This window comes from Zeus faber (genome assembly GCF_960531495.2).
Source record: "Zeus faber genome assembly, chromosome: 1".
Classification (NCBI taxonomy): domain Eukaryota; kingdom Metazoa; phylum Chordata; class Actinopteri; order Zeiformes; family Zeidae; genus Zeus; species Zeus faber.
Window position 1 is genome coordinate 47,853,009 of NC_137193.1, and position 22,179 is coordinate 47,875,187.

Below are 22,179 nucleotides of genomic sequence, written 5' to 3' on the forward strand. Positions count from 1 at the left end.
AGACGAGGGCTCGCGGTGAGAAAGGTCCGACTCTTTTCCCCACGTTCGATCCTTGACGGGTCACGGGGTGAAACAGTCGAACCTCCCCGCACATCGAGTCGGGAAGTCAGTGGGAGCTGCGGAGCCCGGTAACGCTCCGTTCTCTCGAAAAATGCGCTGTGTCCGGGGAATGAAACGTGTTAATCACGAAAGTCATTGACCCCCGTCAATGTTATTTCTTATGGTCGAATGAAAATTGTAAACCCGTCACGTTCACGGTGTGAATTATGTCAAATGCCCCGGGCCTTATTTGCCGTGAGATGGCATTCAGTGTCGTTGTTTTGTGCAACTGTCTTCAGTTTGGGAATCGAAGATGAACTGCTCGCCCACTCTTCACCCTTCGCTACGAACGAGTCGTTCACGAGTCTCGCGTCGGCGTCTGTCCGTCCTCCAAACATCCAAACAAGGAGAAAAATCAAACGAATGGCAAACAATCCAAGGTGAGTATAAATGGCAACGCCTTTCTATGACAAGTGAAGGAAATACGACAATAATTTATTATCAGACGTTCTATTCGTCTTTGTGGGTGTAGTTTTCACAATGTGTATTAGTGTGGGCAGATCCTGACCCTCCACCTTCACGGCATCGCTTCAGTGCGTCACAATGTTCGCCGTGTCTTTAAAGTAGGACCGAAAAGCGCCTATTGCTCAGCATTAAAAGTCCTCCCCATTCAAGTCACACACTATAGGACCTTGGTCCAAATGCCAGCGCCGTCCCGGTACAAGTCTCAAAAGTTATTTTTGCAACTGAATAGAACTGTCGTGCAGTGAAATAATGATGCCATAATGATTGATGGTAATGAAGATAATAGAGGTCTCCTTCCATCTGTTGGGTCTGCCTGTCCGTACAGTGACTTCTCCCCCGTCTCCGTCTCAGAAAGCTCGGTGTCCGGGGCTGCGGTTGTCTTCCGTCTCGTTCGTTCCATCGTACAACGCTCATCCCGATCTGTTCCCATGCAACTTCGTCCTGCAACTGCTCCATACATGGATTCACAGACTACCCACACATTTCCCTTTGTTTCCTTATCATGACAAACATAGAAAGGGTAAAAAAAAAAAAAAAGTGGTCTGTTTATTTCCATGTACTCAATTTTTGTTGTAACCTTTCAACAACATACTTTTCAAAAACGAGTGGCCGAATTCCAGAGAGATAATAATCCATTATGAAGGGAATGCTATATGTTGAAAGACTAAATAAAAGGAGAAAGTGACTTTATTGTCAACTTACTTACGTGGCTTTCAAGCGTCATAGAGAGCCTTGAAAGATAAGAGTTACGGTATTATAGTAACTATCAGAGTTAGCGCACACACTGCATCTTGAGTGTATCATCTCAACCACCTAGACACCCTGGTTCAATTTAACCAGGTCAAACCAAACCTTTTCGGACTTTTCACTTTGTAATGTTTGTTTGCTTTTTTACTCATGAAATTCATTTCAGAATATTAGTGATACAGTGTCTATTGTCAGCCAGTACGGAATGTACAAGGGAGAATTAGTGCTGTTGTTGATGCTGAGTATAGTATATAGAGTATGTGAACCTGCAATAGCCCCATTCAAGATCAGTAACGTCTGGTCCCCCTCCCTCCATGACGTTGAACAGGAATAAGTGTCTAAAGAAAATGGATGATGAAACAGGAAGTGTTGCATGAAAACCTCTGGTTTTCAAATTGAAATTTCCAACATTGACATTATTCTCCTCAGTGGCCACTCTGCTGAAACCTGTGTTATGGCCTTTGTTTAATTCATTATGGACTGTTGAATAACATTGTTCTTTTCTCTTTTTTTTTAGCAATGTCCTTGTTCCCAATAATACAGTGGTTTGGGGTTTGCCATTTACCTGGCACATAAATTGCACCTTAAACCCTATTCCTTAAACCCTGAGTTCTACAGGCCTGCTGAGCACAAACCTTTGAGTTCTGCCTCTGATATTTTCACCTTCACGGTATTATACAGTGGTTGGTTAGAATTTAGTATTAAATATTTAAATTTAATAATTGAGACAATTAAGCAACATCACTGTTTGAGAAGATTACAGTTTTCAGTTCAGATAAAGATAAAGATAAGATAAAGGTACTTTATTAATCCCCAAAGGGGAATTCCAGTGTTGCAGCAGCAATGACATACATGACAAAACACACATAATTTACGAAAACACAAATTGTTTTTGAACAACGTGTGTTTTTATACATATAAAAGAACAAAATAAATAAATAAAATATTAATAATAATAATAATAATAATAATAATAATAATATAAATAAATAGAATAAAATAGAATTTAACTGAGTGAAAGGTAAAGCTTAAAGGTGGAAGTTAAATGTGAATTAAGATACTTTCTATCAGTAGCAGTAGTTGTACGACGAATTACACAGTAATTGTGTTTTTAGTTGTGTACTACGTATACACACTAGTGCACCATATTCTCTGTGTAGGCTGGTATGACATATGTACTTGTGTACATCTCGACAACACTTCTACTGGAAGTTCATTATTTGCTCATGGTTTGCTGAAGATGATTTTTGTCACACCAATCTGCACCGGTCGTTATCATCGTTGATATATTCCAAACTGGAGTCACCAAATCCACCAGAAAACCTGTGGGGGTGGTCAAGATGACTTACCCAGAGTTGAGTCTCAAGTCTGTGGCGCACAGAGTGACCAAGACCGGACATAGACGGTACATTTCCCCACCCCTGTTGCCCCAGTGGCAAAAAGATTTCAGGCTGTTGTGGCGGTGATTTGGTAATCCAGCCTGATCCACCTGCCTCACTGTGAGCTGGTGCTGGTGGTTTTAAAATACAGAGCGCAATCAAAGAACATTACCCTCACTGTTCTTTCTGGCCTTCCAGGATGATCGTCGTTGCATGCCGTTGATGCTGATGGCCTCTCATCCACTGAGCCACTCCTTCCTATGGCAGCTCATTTTGGTGAGTGTTACACTACAGGTTCTTGAGATCTAGGGTGAGATTTAAGACAACTTAATTTTTGGAGTCACCAGCTGTATGGTGCCCTGGTTGAGGCACAGGAGAAGGTCAGGAGTCCCCGGTTCTCTCTGGCTGGGCTCTTGCTGCTTGTGCCACCTTCTGAGGCCTATGGGAAGTGGGATGTAAACAGAGATAGAACCATTGGGTGTTTGGTTAAATGTCTTAACTATTGCGCTTAGTCAAAAAGCAAAACTATATCTGATGTGATGAATTGGTTCATAGATGCTGTTTAATCCATTAATTTGCTTCCAAAACTCGATCCAAAATGAACAACAGAATTTGCACTGTTTGTACACACCTCTTATGATAAGATCTAATCAGTGCCATCACAATTTACTGTCATGTAGTAAATGATTAACCAACGAACGGCCATTACCACATATCCATATAATAAACAGAAATAAACACTGTGCCTTTAACAGAAATGCTCCATCTCTCATCTTCAGTCCACACCCCTGGCTCGCCCACACCCACTCCTCCTCCTCAACCAGTCCTCTCCCTACTCCAGTTCTCTCTCTCACTTTCGCTCCATTTGCTGTTCCTCCTGGCAGCATCCACACTGAAACCACCAGGCTCTCTGTAATACTCACATTCCATGAACTTCAGGACGTATGCAGAAAACTCCCACTTCCTCGCCAACTTCTGTGCACTGGAAAAAGGTAAAAACCTTTAAGAATTAATATATTCTTTTATAAATAGAAGCTTTCTGGTGTGCATTTTGTCTCATACTTCCTGTCTGATATTTCCTGCATCCATACAGTTCTAATTTGTTGTCCCCTCGGCAAAAAATATGACCAGAGATAAGGCCACATTTTAGTTAAACTTCATGCAGCTGGCACAAAAGAGCTGTAGTTGTACTGTTCACAACTTACTTTAATTTCACTGCCCAGAAGTATGTTATGAACATCTACAATTCTGGAAAAACGTGGTTCAAAACAGGCAATGAATATTAAGCAACAAATACAATTCCTTCTAAATAGCATTAGTGCAAACGTTTCTGGGGGAACCATGGAGTTTTTGGCACCCTGACAGTAACATACTTGTCAAAATACTGGACTGGAGTCCAATAAGGCGTGTTTGGCTTTTGGACCAATGGGAGCTGATACCCTGGTCCTATTTTGTGTTTTGAACCTGTGGTGCACCAAAATGTCAAGTCAAATTAATTGTAGGCTTATGGTAATGAATAAATGATAATCTGGCATTGTAGTGCTTCAGCAGGGAGGGGAGACATTTGAAAAGGGTGGAATTAGCACACCCCGGCACTATCTGAATATGATAAATCAAACATGAGCAGCAGCACAAGAAATTCATGTGAACACAATCCATGTAACCGCGTTTCATATTTCTAAAATAAATTGGCTCGATTGTGTCGCCTCTGAGGAAACTCATCTCTGTCCATGGGATTCCCCTCGGCTGCTCTCAGTTCTTCTTTTTGACCATTTTATCTACATGACCTTAAGACAAAAGCTAAGGAGTAGGCCTACCCGTTCTTTACCAAATGTACTCCTATGCTATGCTCCTATGAACCTGTTTTACGCCTCTTACTGGCACTATTTTCAGTATAATTTGCAACAAATGAGCAGGCGATCCACTGCTCTAGAACACATTGGGTTTTCCATGATAAGACAATATTTGGGCAACATGATCTTAGGCCATGCTGCCGCCTTCTCCCACCTTTAGTTTATCACACTCGTGACACTTGGTTTACGTAATTGATCTGGCCATGTGTTTGTGTGTGTGTGTGTGTGTGTGTGTGTGTGTGTTTGTGGGGGGGTGTGTTTGCTCAACTGTATACGTTTTGGTGGGTCTTTGCGTTCAGAACGCCTGGTCCCACAATCAGCGTAGCGCCTCTAAAGAGTGTGACTCCAACACAACATGAGAAGTGCTATCACAGAAACGATGAGGGCCCTTGAGCGAGCTGCTGCTGTGACACGTTCTCATGGGCCAACAATAGTACTGAGATTAGACAAGAACCTCAATAGAGACCGAGCAAACTGGCCCCAGTTATGCTCTGGATTTGAACACGGTACAAACTCATCGGTTCCAGTTCCACCTGAGAGTGAGCGGTTTGATCTGACGCTGTTCTGTTGTCATGTCTTTTAATACTGAACTGGGTTGTAATGGCACAACCTCTGGTTACAACGATGCGCTTGTAAGTCAAAGGCACTTTTTCGGTTTCAAATTCCACCATTTTGCAGTGGTTCCAATCCAGAAGTCTAGATCATTTCGGCTGGGCCTGTCCTGGTGGGGTCAGTCACAAAGAAAAATTCCAGAACGTACCAACATTTGTTTGCCTCATCATAGAAAGGGAGAGGGGTGGTTGTAGGCCCAGCAAGGAACGCATATTTTATGTCACTTTAGCACTCTTCAAGAGGGCCCTTTTTTCAATGATCCATTATGCATAGCAGCTCTGGCTCTCCCTGCTATTTCTCCTACCTTCTTGACGTCAGTTGCCATTTGTGAGGGTTGCCATGGCAACGGCCAGCCTCCCCTGGAGATATGTCTGGTGGATAAGACGGCCCTGATAAAGCCTTTTAAGGTTCTACTGTTGCTACATCTTTTAATTGCGTTGATACAATAGAAGTATTACATGGAGGTCAACAAAACGCATTGAGATGAGAGCAAAGGTAGTTAAAAATAAGCACGGATAAGCTCCTTAAAATTGAGGTCCCATTATCTCTCCCTGCATTTGATAACCCACATTTTGGCTCATTCAGAACTGTAAATGTGAAATTATTTAAGACAGTCTTGAATTTTATAAGTGAAATATACACAAATAGTGACATACAGTATTATTATTTGAATATGTAAATAATACGAAGAGCAGATAATAGGCAGATCAAGAGAAAAGTAAGGGCTGAGAACCACCAGATTATTAATGCAAAACCACAAACACAAAAATTGCTTGAGCAAATGAGCTATTCCATGGAACATTTTAAAAAGTGCTCTACATTCAAAAACTGATATCAGGCTGTAGAAACTTTGCATAACGTATGGAATATGTGACATGAAGACGACTGAGCTAAATGGAAACAAGCAAACCCATTTGTCGAGTGTATAAGGAAAAACATTAAAACTGTAACAGATGCATGGAGTAGGAAGGATCCTGCCCAAAAAAATGAAAAAACGTCCCTATCATTCAAGCCATTCCTGAGCACGGTCTTCGTATCGCTCTCTGGATGTCTTGCAGCTGCAGTCGCAATACTAGGTCTGAATGTATGCAAAAATATGGTTTGCACAACCCAAGAGTTAAGATACCGTTCACAAGGGATACCTGCCCCAAGCTTCAGCAGTTTATTTATAGCATTTGGCAGCACGTGTATTTTTTTTTTCAGACACCAAGCTATTGATGTTCTATTTTTACAGTGTTAATTTGCTCCCTCCCTCACTTTTTGGTTGCCAAGCAATGGGCAAAGGGACCTGATTGGCCAAGGATGTACTCTTGGACACCTTGCCTGTGATTCTTAGCTGGTTCCGTGATTTACTCTCTGTTGCTCGCTCGACCAAAAAAAGACCTGATTTGTATTAGATCTGAGGACGCTAACAGTCTTTTCAGCTCAAGCACTCATATGTTTGGGCTATTTGGATGTGAAAGCTTGAGTATTAAATGCATATCAAAGTACAGCAAGAGTTGTTATATAACCACCAGTTTTTTATGGTAATCCATTTGCATGATATTGCTCTAATTTATGATTGGTTGGTTTGAGGTAATGAAGCAAGCGCAAAATCAGTTTGTGAGGCAACTTGAGACATGAACTGACAGAAAGCTTGGGTTCTTACAAAGTGATGTCATCCTCAGGTTGTCACATGTTTTCATTTACATTTACCATTACAAGTTAAGGTTTAGAGTGAATATTTCAAGATATTCATCTTAAATCCAAGTCATTCAGAAATGATTGCAAACAGCAAATAAAAAAATAAATTTAAAAAAAAAGTCAAAATTAAAAAATAAATAAGAATAAAAAAATAAAAAGAACCACAAAAAACACATCCGATTTTACCACTGACCAAGCAAGCTCCAAACATGACTGTTATTGCCTTAATCCTAATCCTCATAATGTATTTAGCGGAAAGGAGATTAGTTTGATTAATCTGGTGTGTGCATTCAATTTGCCTTAATCTGACCCCATGCCATCAGAAAAAGGGAAACCGGGGACCGGCACCTTTCATCTCTCATTGATTATGGCTCATGCAGAGGAAAAGCTTATCCCACTGCTGCCTTCCATTGGCCCCATTAAAGATGTATCCTGTCCTAGTGGAGAGCGATCCCGCTCTACGCTTAATCCTGGTGAACCATGGCATGTTGAGTAAAAGGGTTGGGTTCAAGACTACAGCTGAAGACATTATCAGATTATTTCCGACTCTTACTTGTATGTTTTATCCAATCATTACATGATAAGTCTGACGAGGGGGGGGGGGGGGGGCAAAAAACATTTCAACAGTTATAAAAGGATAAAATTTCACCTGAGCAGATTTTAAAAACACAGAGCCCATCAATACCATATTTAACTTTATTTTACAATACTAGAAATCTGCTACTTTCAGGCCTTTCGTTGACTTCAAGATAGGTAGTAGTGCCACATACATGAACATTGTCACATCACAAAAACATATGTGTCATATGGAGCTGATCCTGCTATTGAACGACTGATCCTCACTGTGTGTCCACATTGCATGATGTATTGGGTTTTTTTTTTTTTTACTAAATGGTTGCCACGGCCCTCTTGGTCAGTTCACCCTTGAAAAAGACACGGTGTATCCCGATGAGTTGTGTTCGTGGTTAAATAAAGGATAAATTAAAAAAAATAAAGTGAAGGGGTGAGACCGTCTACGAGATTTCCAATTTATTTCCTGTATCCATTCCGTCCGTCTCTGCCGAGGGGGGGCTGACGGGCCGTACCATTCTCACGTAGGTGACGCCCGGTTTCGACGGCGCGGACACCGGCGCGAAGAAAGCCACCCGATCGCGTTTCCACACCGGGGTTCAAAGCAAAGTCAGCCTTCAAACGCCGAGGAGGTTCAAAAGCCCGACGTGAAAACGCCGACGGAGTACAAGAACGCGAGCGCTGCTCGGAGCGCACCCCTCGGGGTAAGCTGTTGCCATGTTCCCGGTTTCATGGGTGTGGTGATTAGCTTTGCTGGGTGAAAAAGCAGTCGGAGCCTTCTTTTCTCCCCCCGGGGTCGCGCCATCCGCCCGGCCCTTTAAACGACTACATTCTTTGGTTTAAACCAATACAGCGACAGCACGATCGAGCTCGTTAGCGTCGGTTGGTTCGGCAGGATGCTAGTTTGAGAGCAGAATTGTGTGACACGGACCAGAACGACGGCCGGTCTGAAAAGCCCGTTGCAGGTAAGAACGCCTCGGTTGTTTTGTGGGCTCCGGCTCCGGGTGTTTGCGGCGGACCGAGAAAATGTGGCGTGTTTACGTGTTATTATGGAGAGGAGGGGGGGAAAAAACGATGCTACTGTTGTGTTAGCCCGCACTGCCGGGGATGATGATGATGATGATGATGTGTTCTGGAAAAGCGGCCTTGCGGGACCGTCAAATGACTCCCGGGCGAAAATGTACGCAGTAAACGCGCCCAGTATGCGGTCACGTTTCGGAGACCGCGTCGGTTGGCGTCCAGGTTCCCGTCTGTGTTCTTGCACAGGGATCGTACCTGACGCTCCGTCTTCCCCGGTCGTGACTGTTCGCGGCTCTGTGTGGTTCTTGTCGATTTTCGCTTTAATGCTATAGATACTTTATTCATCTCCGACGGGAAATGCTGTTCTTACAGTAGCTTACATAAAAATAGGCAGTGATAATGTAGTAATGATTAGTAAAAAAAATGGCATTATGCATTAAGGTAATAAATAAATTGTACATTTGTCAATATACAATATAAATTTGTATTAACAATTCACACTTTGTCAAAAATAGGAAAGTGTGCAATTTTGCATGTAATCTGTACATAAACTGTATGTACTAGGGTGAAAACCAAATGGTTATGGTAATATAATACACAGCATTCCAAAAAGATGACTGACTCAGGTCACCCAGGTCAAACTAGTCAGTTTATTTCTCTGAACACATCCCGAGTGCCCCTATTTGTCCTTCTGATCAGACTGTGAAACGCCTCAGTGCGGATTTTTTTGTCATAATGCATTGGTAGTGTTGTCTTGAATACAACCACTTGTGGCTTGCATCTCACAATAAACAGCACATTAATGTTGCTTCATCTACGGCCTTCCTTGGGAGAGGGAATGCCTCTATTTTTATGTGGTTATGTTTCTCTTGTCTGTTCTAGTGATCTGCTTGGTGGAGATCTAGTCCCATTTTGGCAAAACCGTGTTACATCACCATGTGAACCACCAATGACAAGTCAACACAGATACAATATTGGGAAATTACTAAATACTTCACTCAAGCAAAATACATTGCAATGCGAAACACATTTGCTCCATCTTTCGTGTGTGTGTGTGTGTGTGTGTGTGTGTGTGTGTCTGTGTGTTTGTGGTTAAGAAATGCATACATGAATGGAATCTGTGCTATTGTTCCTGTGATTAGTTTAAGTATCAGGAAAGTTTGTTATGGAGTATCAGTACTCATTACGCACGCCCTACTGAGTATAGATAGATAAACAGGCTCTGAAATTCTTGATACAATAATAATGATATTGAAAACCAGAGTTAATTTTCAGTGACGGCTGTAGACTATATGAAATTCTAAAAAGAAAACATGGCCTTAATGTAACTGCCACGTTATGTTGGTATCTGGTTTTATGTCTTGGAGCATTTTTTATGAATACTTCGCACAGTATTGGACCCGATTCCTGACACTGGTATTGGAATGTGTGCATCCCTGAAAATTATATAGCCTGAATATTGGGATATCTTACTATATATGGTGTGTAATTTAACAGTTTTTAAAGGCTGTTAGCAGAGCCTCCCATAGCCAGGCTTGGTCCCACAGAAGCCTGTCTGTGATGGTGCCAAGCAGCGCTAGCTACTATAGCCGGCTACCACACAATAGGCAGCTCCAATCACACACAGCGCTCCCTTTGTCACCCCTGTCCCTGTGCCGTGACCCTGCATCAGTCCGGCTGGCAGGCCAGCTACCTGAACGACTGTGTCCGTGCAGTTGGAGAAAAATGCACGTAGGCCAACACTGCACACGTTCATTAACATGCAAGGATGCCACAAAGCCTATACAAGACCTTACTGCTAGTCTTTTACACAAAAATAAGTGCATTTTCTCTCTCTCTCTCTCTCGAAAATAGATTGCCACTAAAACCTTAGATGGTGTGTAAAATAGGCAACTATTAAGTCTGGAAATTATTGCACATTAAGGATTAGACTGTATTTACTTTTTGATTTGGCATCTCTGGTGTGTGTTTGACTGGATTTATTGACAGGCCAAATCAAGTCAAAGCGGTGAAGGTCACACCAGGTTGTACGCTGCCGAACAACGGCCATTTGTGTGACGTAGCAGTCATAGGATCTGGAATAAGTCCTTAAACACGACCATATTACAGGCAAACCGATGCCGAGAGTGTCTCTTCAGAGGGTTTGCGTCACATTGGGGGAGGGGCGGACATTGCTCCTTGGCTAAAGGTATTGCAACACTCACCCCTAATGCTTCATTACTGTCAAAGGCGTTATTGGTCTAGACAAGAACTTAAGACCTAATGCCAAAGTCTTAAATGTATTTAATTTTTATGGGTTTTTTTAAACCAACAACAACAGCTCGGCAAATCTTCAATTTCATTGCTTCTTGCATTTGCTTGAGTATTGAGGTGCTTTTTGCCTCAGCCTGAGAGACTTTTTGGGTTTAGAACCACAGTCCATCGGCTTCATGCAACATCATGGTAACAGTATTTAGGTTCGAGACTCCTTAATGCCTATGTTACATTTCGGCATTGAGCGTACTTTGACCAACATAAATGTACTTTTGCCACATTTAATATTAACTCTGAAATTGGGGACGATGAAGCCAAAGAAGCTATCTTCCCCCTTCATAAGCATGGTTTTCTGTGCAGAAGATGGGCTGGGCTTGCTGTATTTGTTGAATTATAGAAAATGGAACTGAAAAATTGATCTATGTGGGTTACACTTCTGGACAGCTGGCAGTAAAACAGGCTGGATTATGAGGGGTGGGGGGTGAGTGGTTATGATGGTCCAAACATTTCTGAGGAGTGTGTAAGTGCTCCGTGACCCACATTGAGGCTCCCCAAGGTAAAGGAAATGGCAACATGCACACATGCATGCACAGATGCTCAATCCAACAGACAACCATTAAAAAAAAACACATTAAAAAACAATACGCACACACACACACACACACACACACACACACACGCGCACACACACACGCATACGCACTTATTGACCTATACACACCAATGTATGTATTTTGTTCTCATATAAGTGCAGATAAGTCACAGCACTTGCGTTATTTCTTATGACATTTTTTAATGTAGTCTGATAAAACAAATTTTGCCTCCTTGTGGTGACCATCTATCCATCTACCATATTTCCTCAAATGGTGACCGGGGCTTTTATTTCCCGCTCTTTTATAACTATATTTGATCATATTTTAGTATGAATTTTAAATCTAAACTTCGTCAGGGTGCTATGCAATGAAAACACATTAATGGTGAGAAAAGAGAGCTAGTAGCTACCCTAAAAGTCACACTTGTGAGGGGTAGCCCACGGGGGATTTACAGTTTTTTTTCAAATTTGCCTTGAACGCACCACTTACTGTTTGGAGCGCTGGAGGAGCGCAAGAGTGTTCAGAGCGATCTGCTGCGCAGCAGTAGGAAATGGAATAAATTAAATACATCTACGGTAAAAACACACTGTTTTTATTTGCTTTGTTTGGGAGCAGAGCTCCGCACCAGAACAGCGCTGCAGCTCCGATCAATTTTTCCCCCAGTCTATATTTGAGGCAGGCTTTGTATTTGTTTGTGTACACCACGCCCCCTGGCATTATAGAGGCCCGTTTTGGGTTTTTTTTGTTTGTTTTTTTTCCTGTCTTTTGTTTTTTTTTTGGACTACTGGTTTATATTTAAGGAAATACGGTATACTCCTGATGGTGGGATATCCAACATTCTGCAGGGCTCTTTTGGCCAGGGTGAGCACACAACACAATACAATAACACAAAAGGCTGATTGAGTAAGGAAAGGTCAAAGCCTGGCTCAGATGGCCTTTTGAACCTGACCGGGGGTATTTGATGCCCTGCCACCCTCTGTGATACCCTGGCTCAGGGTAGACCCCCCTCCGTTCAGCACTGAAGCCAAAACCGAGCCCACAGGATATCTTTTTGTTTGATGGATGCCTTCCCTTACCCACAACCCCATGATCCCATCTCTCTTATCTGTCTCTTGTATTTACTTTATTTTTCAATCTCCCCATTTTTCTTGCAGGTGTCAGCTGGTAAGAGTGCATGTGAGAGTGTGTGTGTGTGTGTGTGTATGTGTGTGTATGTGTGAGTGCGTGTGTGATTTTCCTAGACTACCCAGTATTCACATCGGAGTGCAGCCTGATCACATCACAGACGGACAATGAGCGAGCTGGAACAGCTACGGCAGGAAGCCGAACAACTACGCAATCAGATCCGGGTACAGTAGTTTACTGTGCATGTGTATTGTAGTACATGGGTGTTGTACATTTTCGTGTGTGCATGTGTGCGTGCGTGTGTTTTTGCCTACGTGGTTGCTGAGCTTGATTCACTCGATACTGTGACTCACATTATATTCTATAGAAATTGCCGCAGGTTAAAACTTGTCCACCAGCCAAATCCATTGGTGGTTGTGCTGTGCTGTCCACATTATGTCCCCATAACGTGGATTCTTGGCTTATGTTCGTCCATGATTCCAAAAACTAAAACGAAACCATTTTGGGACATAAGTTGTGTAGTTGATGTGGCTGGGATTGAGCAGAGATTGACAGGTCTGTGGGTGGTTGGTGTTTCCACAATAGGCTACCTATTTTGAGAGCTCGCCAGCGGTCAACTGACTGCCATTGATCAACAATATCTGCAAACCCCGCCAATATATATCATGGTCAATTTGTGCGATGAGCAAATAAAATATTACTGCTTGTACCTTTTAAGCTTTAGATCATAGGCAGTGGCTGATGTTCTGCTCCACAGCATAATGTCATGAGTGCTATTGTACACTAAGCTTTAGGGATGGGCAATGATAACTTGTCATATTGAATTTAGACCGCAAAACAGTGTTTCACAATATGACTGGATTGTGATGATACAAAAGAACAATATCAATACATAAAATTAAAATGCCCAAACATCCTTAGCTTACATTCTTTGTATGCCAGTGTGATAAACAAATCCATGGCTTACCCCCTTTGTTGCAGGATGCCCGGAAGGCCTGCAGTGACTCCACTCTGTCACAGGTAAAATACTTCTCTGGTACTTCTCTCTGGTAGTAGGCATCAAAACCAGGGTTTGCTGTGGTATTTTTGATTAGCTTTGCTTAGAATTGCTGAGGAAAAAGATGAAAACATCTGAACAGAAGAAAATACATTTTGAATATTATTTGGGTCGGCAAGTTAATAATAAGCCGTAAAGGGAAAACCATGAATATTGATGACTAGGTATTAATGGTGTTCCCAAAGTGATGTTTCGGTTTATTCATTATGTTAAGATTATGAGTGCCCTCATGTTATCCATTGGCCAAAGACAAAAAGGCCCAGGACAGAAATAGAAATGATCTCATAAAAAAAAGAAAAAAATTCTATCCATTCTTCCATTTTAGGCAAAACTATATTTACAATATCTGTACACTGATTCACAAAAATAATACGTTCGTATTTTTGTTGTATTGGAGAAATATACAGTATTGTATGTGATTGTCATCCAACACAGTAGGCTATTTGGTTTAGAGTAAGGGTGGGACAGTTTTGGAAGCTCTATCTGGTGTCATGATAAACAAAAACATCCTGGTGTAAATGACAACCCTGAGTGTGAGTTAGGTGTTTCTTCCCACTGATGCAGTTTCCTGTGTTTTGGCAGATCACAGCTGGTCTGGACTCGGTGGGCCGGATACAGATGAGGACGCGGCGCACTCTCAGGGGCCACCTGGCTAAGATCTATGCAATGCACTGGGGAAGTGACTCTAGGTATGATGGCAGACCCATACCATAACGAGGAGTGTTGTTAAACACACACCCCACAAATATCATTGTTACAGGATGGGTTCACCATTTTTCAACTCTGGCAACATTAAAATGATGGTTCCCAACATTTATAAAGGTACGGTCACACCACCGGCGCACAAGCGCTGCAATGGGACAGGTTGCAATGCATTTCAAACGGAGCTCGGCTTCATCCGGCTGCAAGGGGTCGAGCAACAATCGGCAATGAGCGCCGAGCTTCACGGTGGCAAGGAAAGTTGAGCAGATTTAAACTTTATGCAAATGAGCAGCGCCGGGTGCCGGGCGACAGCCAATAGGAGGGAGGATACGCTCTCAAGGGCGCTGATCCTTGGAAAATGGACACCCGGACCACCGGTATTGTTCATGGTTAGGCTGTTTTTAAAATGAAAAACGTCACTTAAACTATCGATAAAATAAGAAACGCATAATTTTATGTTTCTCCATTAAGGACAATTCTTTGTTTTAAGTGATGAATGGCAAGACTAGTTACATAATTTTTTTTCGAGAGGTCATTTATTTTGCCAAGTTCACAGCTACACCATCTTAATTTAATAATTGAATAAATAAATAAATAAAAATAAATGTTTGGGAATGGGAACGTTTGGCGTGCCCATAACAGCCAGTCAATTTTGAGCCGACATGCCCACAAAAGCCAGGTGGACCTGATGACACACTGCAGCCCCATCGCCGGCCCTGTGACCCTAACATAACTGATAATAGTACAACCTCTCTGAACGCTTTTTTTTTTTTTTTCTTTTTTTAATGGGACAATATGGTCATGTTATGTCAAAAAAAAATCCATTTCATCAGGTTTTTCAAGGTTTTACAACTCTTTAGAACAAATCACTCTCGCACAAACGTAAAGGACTTAAAGCAGGAAGTCAGGCATCCTATTGTAACCAACATTAAGCTTTGGATGTACTTGGGTAATCTCAAAAGGTAGTTATAAATAAAATGTGATATAACTGTTCATCAAAACATGTTTAAAAAAAATACACTACGCTTATAAATGATGGGAACCAATATTATGTCAGAATGACATCATTCGTATTAAAAACCGCTCCCAAAAAGCCACCAGCACAATTATTCATGTTGAATTTATAGACTCCAACTAATAATTAATAACTGTTTAACAATGATTCTTGCTGGGTTAAGTCATAGCATTGAACAAGCTAGACTGCAGGCACTTGTATCATAATCTTGATGAAGTAAGAATGTCTGGCTTTTGAAATGTAATATAGTAATTTTGTATGAACACATGGTTACACTTTGTCTATTGTTTGAAGTGACCGGTTTAACAAACAACAAATATATACTTCTTAAATATCTGCACAAGCCAGAAATTAACTATTGCAAATAATTCTTGGAACATTCTTGGCAGACATCTGAACACGCAGAGGGACAATAACCCCAGATCCAGGAGTGTGTGTGTGTGTGTGTGTGTGTGTGTGTGTGTGTGTGTGTGTGTGTGTGTGTGTGTGTGTGTGTGTGTGTGTGTGTGTGTGTGTGTGTTATTTATCTCTCTTCTCTCATCTGTCCCTCCGTCTCCAAATGCAATGCACTGGGGCAGTGACGGCAGTCCCAGGTGTGGGGCTCTGCACTATTACTTTGCCACTACTACTGTTATTATCTTACTAATATGACTAATACCACCATAAAGACCACTTGTACTGCCACTTCCACTACTACCGTTCTATCTCCTCACCACTGTAACCACATGAATTAGGCAGCCAGTCACCATAGCCTACTGGATCGTCCTCCGAAGATGCAGTTTGTAAAATGTACCCCTTTGAAATACTCCCAAATGTGATCATTCTGGTTATAGACCACAGCACGGCCTTTCTAAAGCACTTTCTGTGCCTTCTCTGTGTGAATCTGACACCAATTGTTATAGGAAAGTGTGGTTGCTCAAATGAGGCAGTAAACAGCCAGCAAAATTGACAGACAATTTCCAAACCAGTGCCCACCGGAGGCTATGTGTCCTTTTAAAACTTACAAACTGCTTCTTCTTCTGCTGCTGCTGATTTTTTTTTTTTTTTCTTTTTGTTATGAGCACTGAGAATTGTGGAGTTTATATGGACGTCCGTAGGTTTATAAAGTGAGCATGCGGTACTTGAGTCTATAGCTAATGAAATACTGTACATTCTGAGACAATATAGACAATAGGTGACACTTTCAAAGTTTAATATACTTATGTTTTTACAATGAAGACCCTTGGATACTAAATCCCACTGTCATTGATAATAAGCTTGGTATTACTAATGCTACTTAGATATGGGCTAATCAGGCCTCCCTGATTATCGTGGTTTTACCAAAAGAGTGAGAGTGTGCGTGCCGTCTGGGTGACCCTTGGGGAGGCCCAAACGACCTGTGTTTATTTTGTATACAGCCATTGACATTTGAGTGAGGCGGTGCTCCCCTTGGTTGTAGCACTGCAGATGCCGCTCCGTCACAACGCCTTCCCGTCGGCGGGGAGACGGAAACACACAGCCCAGGAAGAGGGGACAGGAAGAGGGGGAAAGACTGATAGGGGAGCTGTAGACTCCGACTGTCTTTGCTGTTCCCTCTGACACTGTAGCGCCACCACTTCATCAAACCTTTTATAATTGTTATTAAAAAAAAAAAAATTCTCCCTATCTCACTCTTTTTTTTCCCCCCCCGTTTCTCTGGTGATGATGGGTCTCAATCTTCTCCTTGTCACTCACTACCTTGCCATTAATTGCGGCTTTTTTTTTTCTAGTCATTTTTTTGCGCCTCGCCCTCTTTCTCAGCCTGCCCCTCCCCCAGTCCCCTCGGAATGTAAAACCTTTCACATAACTAGGGGAATGAATATTACATGGTGTGGCATATTCAAAATGGGAGCTGCCCTGGATGCCTGTGGCTGTTTCCCTGGCAAGAGAGGGAGTCCCCTCTAGGAGATGGAAGTGAGAGTGAAAGAGGGAAGATAAAGGCAAAAGGGGACTGTGAGCCAGAAGAGTGCAGGATGCTCTTACTGACTTTGAAAAGGCTTTAAAAAAAGAAGCACCTTATATGCATTCACTTAAATGTGTATGGCAGCCAGCTCCCATCGCTTGGTATGATGCATGTGATTTAGATCAGGGTGCGTCTCAGAACTCTGATTCGACGGCTCTGAAACCCCTGATCTTGTGTCTAGGTTACTGGTGAGCGCATCCCAGGATGGCAAACTGATCATCTGGGACAGCTACACAACAAATAAGGTGAGAAATGATCAGCTTCACCTCGTGAAATATTCAAAAGCGCAGTTGCATTTAAAATCAATCAAAAGAGAGTGGCCCCCCAGGTATAGAGGGTAGTCAACACACCCGGGCCCGCCCCCGTAGCGAGCAGCAGTGTCTGATCCAGCTAGGGATCTTACCGACTCCCCTTAGTTCACTAAGAATTAATGAGACAGTTTGAAATGTTTAGATGCAGTTTAACTCCACCTTTTGTACAATAAAGGCTGCAATTGATTGCTTTGAAGCCACTGTTTGAATCATTTCAATTGGCAGTATAACACCAAAAGATTTCAATTGAAGGGAAGTTTTTTTTTTTTTTTTTTTTAAATCTGCTAGCAATTTCTAAGAGAAGTCCTTAAAAAACAGTTGCATTGTCCTTGTCTTTTCTTTTAGGTGTTTAATCCACACTACAGAGTAATTTTCCAACGAGCCCAACATATTTAACGTCACTTTTTACAGTAGATCATGAAAGGCAGCCAAAAAAAGAGTTGCAACAACAATTTCTCTGACAATTTAATGATCAGGAACTGAGACTGATGGGGGGAAAAACAAATTTTATTCATCAAATTTTCACATTTCAAATGTACAACATTTGAGTCATACCCCATACACTCTAATTTGGGTCAATTTGTATGTCTGCTTGTCAGTATGCCAATTTTGCAAAAACATTAGTTTTTAATTAAAGTTCAATATTCTTTGTGTGGAAATAGGGTTGTGGTACAGAAGCGAAATTTGGGGGAAAAAATAAATAAAAATTTGTAAGCTGAAGTTTGTAACAAACAGGTGTTACATGAAAATACATGAAATGTACACAATATTTAGAGTTGCTAAATATTCTTGCATAGAAGTCTTGTTTATATTCCTATTAGTAAAGTGCCCTACTTGCCAAACCTTTAGTGGATCTTTATGAATAATAATTGTTAGAAATCACAATGACATAAGTTGTATTTTGGACACTTAAGAACAATGTCTCCTTGGCTTGGCTCCCCAGATGCATGCTATCCCGCTGCGCTCCTCCTGGGTGATGACTTGCGCCTACGCCCCCTCAGGAAACTACGTGGCCTGCGGAGGCCTGGACAACATCTGTTCCATTTACAGCCTCAAGACTCGCGAGGGCAACGTGCGCGTCACCCGAGAGCTGCCCGGACACACAGGTAGGCTTAAAAAAATTGATATAAATAAAATAATAAATATAAAATTATAATTCTTCTTTTATTTATTTTTTGTAATTTTTGGGGAAGAACAGATGTTGGATAAATGTCTTCATACTAATAACATTTGTACTATTACATTGGATTTAGGACTGTCCGAGTGAATGTAGTAACACAATTTAAAAATGTTTGTTCATCATCGTTTGGGGCATTTTTCATGCCTTGCACAAGGGCACTTTGACAAAGAACCCCTGTTTGTCTCCAGGTTACTTATCCTGCTGTCGTTTCCTGGATGACAACCAGATCGTGACCAGCTCTGGAGACACCACCTGGTGAGTGACCGTTACACAGCATGAGCTGCACGTCATAGGTAGAGACTGTGCACATCGCTGGCTCACCAGCCCCCTTCCCTGTCCTATAGTGCATTGTGGGACATAGAGACGGGGCAGCAAGCCACCGCCTTCACAGGCCACACCGGCGACGTGATGAGCCTGTCCCTCAGCCCGGACTTCAGGACCTTCGTGTCGGGGGCGTGCGACGCTTCCTCCAAGCTGTGGGATGTGCGCGATGGCATGTGCAGGCAGTCCTTCACTGGCCACGTGTCCGACATCAACGCTGTCTGCGTGAGTACCGGAATCACAGTGGAAACACGAACTGAATAAAAAGAGTCAAAGTCCAATACAAAATAATAACTCATGTATCAATGGACAAACATATGTATTTTGTTGGAAACTAGAGTGGCAACTCCGTACTCTATTCATCAAAGAAGTATATATATTTTTGACTCTGCGTTCGCCCACATTAAATCAAGAATCATCAGTCAGTTGTGGAGTGTTTGTATTTAAAGGATGGCTTTGCTGTTTTTCACCCCAGGCCTTAAAATGTTGGTTCCCGTCATTGATAACTGTTCAAAGAACAACCCTGCTGAATACTTTACTATTGTGAAAACAACTCTGCAGCAGCTTAAATGCAGCCCAACGGTGCAAACCTTTTAACATTAAAAAAAAAAAATTGTTTCTGTTTCTTGTAACTGTAACTTATCTTTTAAGAATAAAAGGCTGCCGAAATGTATTTACATCTTCCAAAATGTATCCTTATTCTGCCAATAGTTCATTCTAGCCAGTTTTGTTTTTTTCTTGACCAGGAGCCTCTCTTCAAGTTATTTCCTCTGACATGAAAGGGAAAAACTCAGCAAAAGTAAAGCAGTTTTGCTCATGTTGTTTTTTTTTTTATCCCCCTCCATCCTGTAGTTCTTCCCCAATGGGAATGCTTTCTGCACCGGCTCAGACGACGCCACCTGCCGGCTCTTTGACTTGCGTGCCGACCAGGAGCTGATGATGTACAGCCACGACAACATCATCTGCGGCATCACCTCTGTGGCCTTCTCCAAGAGCGGGCGTCTGCTCCTGGCCGGCTACGACGACTTCAACTGCAACGTCTGGGACACCCTGAAGGCTGAGCGCGCAGGTCGGTCCAGCACAACAACCTGTGGCAGGGAACTCGCTTTGCACAGCGCTGGTCTCCGGTCGTCGTCCACATTTTGTTGGTTTTACAGTGGGGGGGGGGGACAATATGCAATGTCAAGTAGGTTTTCAGTGGCAGTATTAGACAAAAAAAGTTGAAGTAGAAGTTATTTTATTATTATTATTCTTTTATTATTCTCTAATAATTTATAGGAATTTATGAAAAGTATGAGTAAAATGCACTATATTCAAAAACTGATCAGTTTTAATCCTTCATTAGAAGCAGCGTTCCAAAGAAAGGACATTAGAGGTACCGTGCACTAGAAAATGTTTTTAAACTGTAATCTAAAATGTCTACATACAGTAGGTAGATATTCTCTAATGAAACACATCAATCCTGGGCATAATATCAATATTGTAATCGTGACTTAGCACCATCTACTGGTTCAAATCAGCACAAAGTGCAGGGAGGACGCTGACTTAGAATGGTGCTTTTAGTGGCTCTATGTCAGAAATGAAAAAAAACGTGAAGTAAAAGAGAAGTGATCCGGTCGGCACCGACTGAAGCTGAGGCAGCTACTGAAACGTGACGAGAATGATATAACCAAAAAATCAATAACCGTAACGCAAATCAGTTGCAATTGGTTCCTTCCGGTTTTTAAATGAGTGATTATGATTATAACTCTTATAGAAAAAATGATGGTTTGCCTTTAAGTGATAACAAATCCTGTGATTTTCAATGAGTTTTATGATTTCTGACTGGTTGTTGACATTACAAACAGTGCATTTGATTGCTCCACACTAACTTGACTGAACCTCCTCCAGGTGTGTTGGCGGGTCATGACAATAGAGTGAGCTGCTTAGGAGTGACGGATGATGGGATGGCTGTGGCCACCGGCTCCTGGGACAGTTTTCTTCGAATCTGGAACTAAATAAAAATAAAAATCCCGCCCCAACGCCCCGTCCTGTGCGATGTCCCGAACCTCCCCGCCGACCTCCATCCCTGAAGCATCCATCCACTCCACCTGATCTGCTGGGCTGGACCTGAGAGGTGAACACTGTCAACCCAAATGTCGTTCGCCCACAAAAAAATGATCTTCTCCGCTGGAGGCCCGCCCACCTGTGAGAAAGTACCAACTCTTTCCACCTTTCCAATTTACAGGGTTTTTTGTTAGTTTTTTTTGTTGTTGTTTTTTTTTTCCAGTCCACTTATTAAAACAGAAAAAAAATCTGTTTAGTGAGAGTTATCTAGTTGAAAAAGTCAAGGAAGGAAGGAAAAAGAAATGGACTGGTAGAAATGGAAGAAAACCAACTGCTTTCATCCTTCCTTTGTCGGTGGCCGAGGAAGGCACAAAGAGCTGTGTTACCGTGGTTACTGTCTAACTAGAGGACCGTGTGTGTAATATGTCAATGTATATAAATTGAGTATATATGTATAGCATTATGTGTGTATATATGCATCATATATGCACATATAATGTGTATGTATATATTTTTGTAGTTTCTTTACCACCCTCAAAGCTTTTTTTTGTTTTTTAATCATTTTGGGGCTTGCTTTTACATTTTGTTTTTAAGTGTACATATTATTCACAATACTCCACAATTACACCTTACAACCTGTGTCTGTCGCTTTATCTTCTTCAAGCTGCTTGTGTATCCAGTAGATGGGAGTTGAATGAAACTGACTGACTTTTTGGAACGATAAGAAGCGTAATGGCCAATGTGTTGGAGTCGCACCCACCTGGCACCGCAGGAGGCTTGAACAAAGCATCAAATGTTTAAGTCCACTCTTTATCTGAACTTAATTTTCAGTTTTTTCATACACTATAATGTGCATGTGAGTGTCTGACAGTTGCAGGTACTTTGACACACACAAACACACGTGCATCCTGGAACAAAAACAAAATAGTATACATGTGAATGATAGCTGTGACTGTGATTCATTTTTCTTTCCAGTTTTACATAACTCACTGACACAGTCCAGTTTTCCTTTTTTGATAACTCGTCTCACTGTTGCTGTGTATAGAGAAAGCTCCAAAGTCAACATGGTTGTTGTTGTTTTTTTGTTTGTTTTTTTTCTAGTCTGGATGCGGTAAACCGATGCCTTCGAGGCTAAAATGGAGTACTTCTGTATTTTATTTGCGGTAC

General features: G+C 41.9%; 1 protein-coding gene across 3 annotated transcripts; it reads left to right on the top strand.

Annotated features, from left to right (window-relative positions):
- The first annotated feature begins 410 nt into the window (after positions 1-410).
- LOC307241149 (guanine nucleotide-binding protein subunit beta-4) lies at positions 411-21,651 on the top strand. 3 transcript variants are annotated; one of them, XM_080015179.1, is made up of 12 exons: positions 411-479; positions 2,889-2,966; positions 3,575-3,682; positions 12,429-12,623; positions 13,381-13,419; positions 14,039-14,145; positions 17,336-17,399; positions 18,409-18,571; positions 18,834-18,900; positions 18,990-19,191; positions 19,819-20,035; positions 20,857-21,651. In XM_080015179.1, exons 4-12 carry the CDS (start codon positions 12,567-12,569, stop codon positions 20,961-20,963), a joined length of 1,023 nt encoding a protein of 340 aa, XP_079871305.1. In that variant the 5' UTR covers positions 411-479; positions 2,889-2,966; positions 3,575-3,682; positions 12,429-12,566; the 3' UTR covers positions 20,964-21,651. The 3 variants fall into 3 exon arrangements, with proteins under 3 accessions (XP_079871305.1, XP_079871306.1, XP_079871307.1); XM_080015180.1 differs by lacking the exons at positions 411-479; positions 2,889-2,966; positions 3,575-3,682 and adding an exon at positions 8,290-8,373; XM_080015181.1 differs by lacking the exons at positions 411-479; positions 2,889-2,966; positions 3,575-3,682; ... (1 more) ...; positions 13,381-13,419; positions 14,039-14,145 and adding an exon at positions 15,756-15,766.
- The last annotated feature ends 528 nt before the right edge of the window (positions 21,652-22,179 follow it).

Bases quoted from the DNA above. Each gene is read 5' to 3' on its own strand.
- LOC307241149 (XM_080015179.1), top strand. From the start codon at position 12,567: ATGAGCGAGCTGGAACAGCTACGGCAGGAAGCCGAACAACTACGCAAT. The intron at 17,400-18,408 runs GTGAGAAATGAT...TTGGCTCCCCAG, and splicing joins ACAGCTACACAACAAATAAG to ATGCATGCTATCCCGCTGCG. The intron at 20,036-20,856 runs GTCGGTCCAGCA...AACCTCCTCCAG, and splicing joins CCTGAAGGCTGAGCGCGCAG to GTGTGTTGGCGGGTCATGAC.